Source organism: Sebastes fasciatus, chromosome 22 (genome assembly GCF_043250625.1).
Source record: "Sebastes fasciatus isolate fSebFas1 chromosome 22, fSebFas1.pri, whole genome shotgun sequence".
In the NCBI taxonomy this organism is placed as follows: domain Eukaryota; kingdom Metazoa; phylum Chordata; class Actinopteri; order Perciformes; family Sebastidae; genus Sebastes; species Sebastes fasciatus.
This window is the reverse complement of record NC_133816.1, coordinates 7,751,660-7,760,623: the sequence shown is the minus strand read 5'-3', so window position 1 is coordinate 7,760,623 and position 8,964 is coordinate 7,751,660. Positions and strand designations below refer to the sequence as shown.

Genomic DNA, 8,964 nt, shown 5'->3' with positions numbered 1-8,964 from the left:
TATTAAAACCCACATGTTTTCTGATCACCTTGACAGCAAGAGGCCTGTTGAAAGATTATCAGCCCACTGCTGACACTGTGGAGACCTTTCAAATATTTGCTGTTTTCTTGTATCTTTTTTTAAATGAATGCAAATGCAATCAGTTCAAGGCCTGCCATTAAGTTTACAGCTCGTTTTTGTTGTTGCAGTATTTAAATGATGAAAGTTGATTTAGCACAAGTTCAAAGTAGTTTCAAACTATGCCACCCCAAACTACACCCTGTACGCTTTAAAATACAGTTCATTAAGCAAGTGTGGAGGGATTTATACAGTGCAGTTACCAATGATGGGATTTTTTCATCTCTGTGCCGGTCTATTTTACAATGCGGTAGAAAACAGAGCAAGTCAATAAATTATTGAATGAGTGGATTGACAATCACATAGAGTAACTGGCTCTGTCCTGTTCATCATGACTGACAGATGAATACTTCGTGATGAAAAGTGGCATTGTGAAATTAAAAAAGGTTATTAATAAAAATTTGGTTTTGAATTAAAACACTGTTAGAATGAAATAATGTTTTTAATATGAGTTAAAAATAATGAGCTGGCTTCTAAAAATACTGATTTCTTTCACAATTTGTATGGCTAAATTATATATTTTGGCTGTATTAATTCATACAATGTCTTATTTCATAATGTCTAATTTATTTGTTTAGTATTGAACATTTTGGGTCCCCGTATTCCAACTGTAAAACAAAGCATTTTAACATTTTTCAAGATCAAAAATGATGAAAAATGAAAAAAAATTCTAATAACTTAAGATCATGGTTTACAATAAACTCAAAGAGTACGACAGAGAAAAGAGGTGACTGCACAATCACTAAAAATGAAAATAAGAAAAATGTAAGACAAGAAAGATCACTCCAGGCAGACAGAAATTACAAGTTGCTCCGAAGCGTCTCAAGAGTTTAACTGCGGTGAGATAAACAGAGACATTGTACTGATAACTACCTATTCTAGGCAGCCGATATAATAACAGGTAGCCCGAAGCAAGAACAGAGAGCTCAGAGTACAGAGGGTGATTACAGTCTGAAAGGGTGGCAGGAGCTTTCTGCAAAGCCCGCCTGTCGAGCAGATCATTGATCACAGATCATCTCCTCTAACTCCTGTAATCTTCCCATTCCGCCTGACAATGCCTTTCGCTGTATTCTTGTAGCTTGACACTGAGATTGGCAAAATGTCGAGTCATGGGAAAGAGTATTGTATGCACAGTATGAGCTATAAAATCACATCGTCGGTGTAATATGTGGTTGTTGTGAAATAAACTAAATCGAAGCCAACAAAAAAAACTGATTACAGACGAGGATGCACAGCCAGAGAAACAATGACAAACTTCACTCTGCTGCAGCATTCAATTCTTTGAAATGGAAAATACCTTTTTATGTGTGTTCCTGGGTGCATTTCCCCACCCTCTATCATTTCACACCAAATAATAATGTTTACTACTGCACAGAAAGAGGGCATTTTCTGTTAAAAATGGTCACCATGTTGGAGAAGGACAACTAAATAAACATTTAATGAAAAGCCTGTAATAGCAGACCTGGCTCTGCATGTTTAAATACATATATACTAAAGAAACATTCAGAGAATCAATGGCTCTAACGAATTAAGAGCCTGCACACCTCCTGCTCTGTAATATAACCTCTGCTCGTAAACCTCCGCCGTATTACACAGGGACGAAAAGTGCGAGGGAATAATGGCAGAATGTGACAAGTAATCTTACCTTAAGACACGCGTTTTATCGCCGCTGTGAAGTTCCCACCTGACTGATTGCCTCTGGCAGCGTGCCCCAGAGCTCGGCGTTTCTAATGAGCAAAGAAAGACAGGAGGTGTGATACATGCAGAAAGCCCAAACATTAACTCAAGATACTCAAGAAACATGAGGATGTGGATTTGAGGGAAGAACTATAGTGATCATATTAGAGTCATTAAAGCTCACAGGAATAATCAAAGGATTTGCTAATTCTTAAAGATAGCTAATGACCCACTTATAACCTCAGCTCTTTACTAAAAGAATTATATTGCATATACAGTAGAGGTGGTGGAAAAAAATCGATACAACATAGTATCGCGATATTTTGCATGGCAATATCGATACACGGACGCCAAGTACTGATCTTTTATTATATAAACTATTAACCTCTTAACAAACAGACGGCCGCTATTCTGTCTTTCAGAGGTTGTAGTGTTTAAGATACTGGTATCATAGAAAACTAAAAAACAAAAGGAATCAATTGGTATCGTGTCATGTTAGCTTGTCGAGAAGAACGCTAAATAACGCTCCAAAGTCACGCTAAATTTTGGCGAGGAAAAACTGTCATGGCCATTTTCAAAGGGGTCCCTTGACCTCTGACCTCAGGATATGTGAATGAAAACTCTGAGATGAACAGAGTGAAAACTGTATCTTATTAGATAAAACAGATGTTTACAAATTGCATAATTTGCAAGTTGAAAAAAGTAACAAATTGCAATACTCGTGAAATTGACACAAACATGTTGAAATTGTCAATAAATGACTTAATTCTCCTTATAATATTGTATCGCGGGGCCTCTGGTGATTCCCATCCCTAATATACAGTATAATTATATTGTATATATAGCTTATTGCATAAGTAATCAAGTGTATTTATATCACACAATTCTGTCTTTACATTCGGATTGGGGCTTTGTACATCTTGCACATCATGACACCCTGGGTAAGACATTAACTTACTTACCGAAATAGACTATTCAAACTATGTCTGCAAGTCATCATGGATCTTTTTTTCCAGATGTGTCTGCAGGCCGTGAAGACAAACACAGAAACTTGCAGAGTATTGCAGCCATCCTCATCTTCATCTGACTGCCACTCACAAACAAAAACAAACGGCTGAGGGAGAAAACAGAAAATCCATATACATGTATCTCTATAATTTAGACTGAAAAGTAGAGCACACACTTAAATAGATCAGACGAGCTTAGACCGTCTAATCCAGATGGGAAAAAAACAGGAAATTGGTATTGGAAATGTTTTTTTTTTTTTAGAATTACATAAACATGTCTTCATGAATTATTGGAGGGCAGGCTGTTCCAAAACAAGAGCTACATATTTTTGTGATATAGAAATAAAATTGAGAAAACAATTGGTTTAACCTTAAGGCATGCTAGCTTTGAGTTTGCTGGGGAGAAAGAGGGAAAATAAATAAAAAGAACCACACTAAAAGTGTCTGTGCGGTAGTTTGACAAGAAAATGAATTCATTCGCAGGCATCTGGCAGACAAAATGTCTCTCCCACTCCAGTAAATGTGAAATAAAATGCCTTACCCACTCTGGTGCAATCGCTATTCTGACACCCCATGGTCTCAGTTAAAGGATGGACGTGCGAGGGACTCGGCAAATGTGAGCCTGCAACTTAACACTACACTCAAATTGAAAGACATGAAGGAGTGAAAGGGACGTGACAATAAAACAGCAGCAAGAAAGTTGAATTAAAGAGACTTTCAAACTGTGATCCGATGAATCAAATACAGCAATGTGTAAACAGTACAGTCAGAGTCACATTACAATTTGTGCAAATGTTTGATCATTCGTCTTGGCATGAAGCAATATTCGGTACAACGGGCATGATAGTAATGCGAGGACTTAACACAGCATACAAATTATGTCGAGCTCTCAAAGTCAACCGGAGCGCCTGCGAGGGGGGTGAAGTGAAGTATTTACATCCTGAAGTAAGTGCCAAGTAATGTAAGCAGCATAAGAAAAGAGCTTTCAGGTTTTTTAATCATCGTTAGGACACTTACAATCTCTCAGTGTTGTACAGTGCAGAATGGAGTGTTGAAAAGCATCTCGCTATGAATAATTCTTCACATTTACATGTAGATTTTGAGTTCCTGAGTCAAGATTGCACATGAAACATTCCTGAGTAGAGACCATTTTACACTTTTAGATTTTTGTTTGTCCAAAATTTGCAATACAATATGTACATATTACAGCTTTGTTGTGTAATTTAACTCAAAAATGAATGACAAAAAGGACAGTTTAAAAACATGTTTTGTTTTGTTGGTACATTTGCAAACGTTACTGTAAACTATATATATATATATATATATATATCTAAATGGTAAACTTGATAAGAGTAGCAGCAGTAACTTAAAGTTCCCATGAAACCGCATATTTACGTGTTTCCTGTAAAAGCATTCCTGAAAGCTAGGGAGGGACTTGTAGCGGATATTGATTGGCGTTTACAGTAGCCAATAGCGCTCAATGTGCGTTACGCATCCCTCGCCAACTTTTAGATTGACAGCTCAACATGGAGTCTTCTCGACGCCACAATCGCCTACGCCAGTGGATTTTACAGACGAAGTGGAGGAAGAAGACGACCACGGAGAAGTCGTTTTTGGAGTGAGGCCGTACTTATATGAGCCGAGATCCAAAGAGACACAGGCTCATTTTGATATGAACTGATGGATACCAATATATTATTATCCATTCATGATTGGACGCAAAATTAGGATACACCCTCGAATGCAGGCATCAACATTTTTTAATCGTTTTCCAGGAAATGACTAACTCCAAAATACCAGAATATCTACAAAATAACATTCTTGTAATTGTTATGTGACGACCAGGGCGATATATATGTGATAAAAAAACACTTTAAAATCTATTTTGATTTTATGGGAACTTTAAGAGGGCGGCTTAGCAATCAATCACAAACAGTTATAATAAAATAGTCTATATACTTGCATAATATAACATAGTTTACACATCTTAACATTGTAAATAAGGCACGCTGCTATCTAGGACACATTGATGGTCAACGGGTTTCCAAACCTGGGTGTTTAAAAGGCACGTTGTGACAAAGTGTATTCATTGTAACTGCAGAGCTCTGTGCAGGAAGCGAGTGCTATATTCTGTGATATTGACCCGGGTCTCTGGTGGTCATAGATTATCACACCGGGGCCAACACCTGCATGCCCTATGACAAAAAGCTCTCAGTTTATCTAGATTCTGCGAAGAAGAAGTGATAAATTAAATAGATTTCACTACAAAATGCATAAAAAATCTCATAAAATATAAATCTGTTGTTGCGCATACATTCATTAGATATTCTCAGAGAAATGTCCAGTTACATTCACAAAGGCTCTGAATAGAAGCTGTCTGTAAGCTGTGGCTGGTGCACTCATGGGATGTGTTGTCTTCCTTGCAGACCCAACATGTTTGACAGCTGGTTGACTCTGACTGATTCTGCATTGTCCCACGGCTGCAACCTCGATGTCTTTCATTAAACACCAGCTACAGCTGATTCATTCAAAGCCTGCACATCTGACAGAGTTGTTATTATTCATTCCTTATCAATGCCCGTCATTAAAGTGCCTGTCAGCGAATCACAATGTGAGGTAGGAAATAACTGTGGTTTAATGTGTTTTTGGGACCGACTATTCTTACAATAGTCATCGATATGTCTGTAAATATCAACATAAGTGATTTTCTGCAGTAGTGAGCCCAATATCTGACCTGATCACACCCACCTTAACACATCAGGGCACACTCTCTTTTATAGTTTTACAGAGCAACATATCACCATTATAACCAACAGCAAATGTAAACAAATCTCAAATATAACGAAATTTGTAGTTCAGTCCTGAGGTATCCTAATTCAGTGCAATGTACGATGCTTTCAGAAGATCATTTGGTCTTTACACTCTCCTACATTATGCTTAGGTCAGCGATGTAATCCAAACAAAATCCAACTGACGTTGTCATTGGCGTCAGTTGTTGAACCTTCGTGAAATACAGTATAGGTCCTTTTCACAGCATAGCAGGGTGAACATAGGTATAATTAATAACATTAATTATGGCCCTGTTCCAGTTAGGTGGGCTAGCACCATGGTGTTGTGCGTGCTGGCTCACTGGAACAGCTATGACACTAAATACAACGGGACCATAATTCATTTTATCAATTACACCTGTGTTTACCCTGCAATGAAATGCCAAAATGGCTTCAACCACATGGTTGTACACGAAGATCTCTTTGTTATTAACTCATTTCTGTCTGTAATTTAGTCCTTAATGTTTACTGAAAAAATATGCCAGTGCAGTAAGAATGTTTCAGCCTTTTTCAAGACAGTTTGAGTTGTCCTGATTCTAGTTGAAATATTCGTACTTGTTTCAAAGGTACAGTGTGTAACATCTGGCGGCATCTGTCTGTGAGGTTGAGGATTGCAACGAATTGAAACCTCTCCCGTGTGCCAAGCGTGTAGGAGAACTATGTTGGCCGAAAGTGAAAACGCGAATGGCCCTCTCTAGAGCCAGTTGTTGTAAGGGTAGCGTAGGTAATTTGGAGAATAGCAGAGCCAGTTAGGGTGTATGTGAGGAATTGAGTGATGAAGCAAGAGAGAGAGAGAGCGATGGCAAATGTGTGTGAGCGAACAAGTGAGCAGTTTGTGCAGAAATAAACGATGCAGTTCCTCAAGACCGACAGAGGTTTCCCAGCGGCTGAGAGGAGTGACTGCGGGGGTTAAATCCGGAGCGAGTAACGTTATCGACTCCGACCCAAGCAGGAAAAGTTGTCACAATGTTTGGTTTGTCCGCTCTGAGCTACTGTTGACACATGACGGCCGGCTCCGTGAAGAGGACCCGCTCTCTATGTAGATATAAACGGCTCATTCTAACTTATTTTCAGGTGATTATACACTAAAGAAACATACTTATTAATATTATATTTCATTTCTGCCAATAGATCCCCTAAATGTTACACACTGGTCATGTTTTTTTAGGATTTGATTACAGACAGAGACAACTTGATAAGCTTTTTTTTGCCGTGTACCCTCACTGTCACTGAAGATTTAAGATTAGTTATGTTAGAGATGGTTGAGCTTGGGTAGAAATGGCTATGGAGGACAACAAAAAAATAATGACATGTCATTATTGACACAAACCAGGCATTGGTGTGCTAGGAGACCCGAACAAGTCTGTTCAAAAAGTTTGAGCCGATCATTCTGCCGGTGCAAATCCCACCCATTCCAACTTGGTTACGGTTTACTGCTCTCTCACTGTAAGTGCAGTGTGTCGTAAAGTGCGTTACACCTGCTCCGCTTCTTGGGAGGTCTTCAAAGACTCCAATGGCAGCTCGTCTGAAGTGTCCACTGCGTTGTCGTGGGCCTGAGAGTCCTCCTCCGCGTGCTGGTGCCTCGCAAAGTTCACAAAGACCTGGAATAGCAATGAGGAGAAGAAGGTCCTTAAAGGCAAATGCAGGATAAAAATCTTATAATACACAGAGTACTGAAGGGCCTGTGGACATTTCTCTACCCATCTCATTTTTGCTCTCCTCCCCTCTGCCTCTAAAACAAACAGAAATAGCGGCACAGACAACGGGGCGCATGCGAATGAGTTGCCAGACAAGGGCTATGAAGCATCAAGTAAGCGTCTAGCCCCACACAGTGAATGTCAGTTTGACATCTTTGACCAGCTGAGAAAGAGAATAAAACAATCATTCTTCTCTCTGTGACGCCAATTTAATGTCAGAAGAAATCAATCCGACGGCGTTCATAAAAAAGCTGTGTGTATTTCATTGTGCTGTAAACATCGCTGTACTCCAGGCTTTTTATTCTCTTAGCATTAGCTGTCTGTTGTGATAAAGCTACACAAAGATTGTTTTTACACCACATGAAAAAGCAACAAGGAGGATCATATAAAATGATAAGAGCATTGCTTTTTCATTCAAAGGCTGCGTGACCATAAAAGGTTATGTGAATTACTAGATTGTATTTAAAATATCAATGGAAGAAAAATAAATAAGAAAATCATGCAGACCAATTCCATCAGAAACTACTCAGACTCCCCGTGAATTAAATCCTTTTTCATAGCTACATCGCCAATAAATGAAATGGGATAGAGAGTAAATACATGTGCAAGAGTATAAACAATACTGTCCTTTCAGGCTTCTGTTTTTGAGAAGCTCAGATAATGAAGTCAGGGTAATAATGATCTTCTGTTTTTTAATTAGCCAATTTGTATAATATGTAGCTTTATAATTTAATGTTAATGATAAAGAGAAGAAGTCCAACATTCGTAAATTCCGTTTTCTGAATAAATGAAGAGGGTTGCCAATTACGCTGATGTATTTACGGAGTCGTTATCGTGTAATATCTTGTTGGACAGGATGCATTTCCATTGTTCTTGCAATAGGCTATATTCATTTATAGATTATTCATTAATATTTAAAAATAGTTGGACATTTTGAGAAATTTATGTCCCTCTAAAACTAACAATAAAATGTATATGTGTGTACTGAATAAACAAACTTTTAGAGGCGCTGGTATGCAGACTTTTGAACTTTGGACAGAACTGGGCTAGCTGTTTCCCCCCGCTTCCAGTCTTTATGCTAAGCTAGTCTAATTCTGTGTAGTCATCAGATTATATTCCCATTTTAGTCAAACTTATTTCAAGTAAAATCTTATTTTATTATTATCTGATGAAAAACACAGGTTGAATGATTAAGAATACAGTTTTGCAGTTAGTTCGAATCCTGACGCCGCTCATTAATGATGTGCGGTTCAGTCGCACCCACTGGTCCATTGTGAGAGCCGATCCGCCAGCCCAACATGTACAATAAAAATATGTGTTACTCAACCACCTGAACCCGACCTGCAAACTGACAACTTTATGCATTATAGTAGCACAATTGTCAGGAATGAGGTGTGAGACAAGAAGGACAGAGACGGACTGAGCGCCGCCGCCAGAGCGCGTTGTGTGTGTGTGTTTGAGAGAGTGAGAGTGAGAGTGAAGGGAAGAGGTGACAAAAATAAAGAGATTTTGTAGAAGTTTATATGTATTTAAACTACATTTTAGTCTTGTCTTTTTTCGTCAATGATATTGCACGTTTGATATCGTCACCGTTAGTATTTAATGACGTCGGTGCCATCGTCTCGTCTTAGTCACGGA

The 8,964-nt window shown here is 38.6% G+C and overlaps 1 protein-coding gene across 2 annotated transcripts in view; it reads right to left on the bottom strand.

Annotated features, from left to right (window-relative positions):
* Positions 1-3,780: 3,780 nt before the first annotated feature.
* The window catches only part of LOC141760239 (phospholipid-transporting ATPase ABCA1), a 165,749-nt gene continuing 160,565 nt past the window's right edge, over positions 3,781-8,964 (bottom strand). For both annotated transcript variants that reach the window (XM_074622880.1, XM_074622881.1), the window contains exon 50: positions 3,781-7,230. In XM_074622880.1, coding sequence (XP_074478981.1) covers positions 7,102-7,230 — 129 coding nt within the window. In that variant the 3' untranslated portion in view covers positions 3,781-7,101. The remainder of the gene's footprint in view (positions 7,231-8,964) is intronic.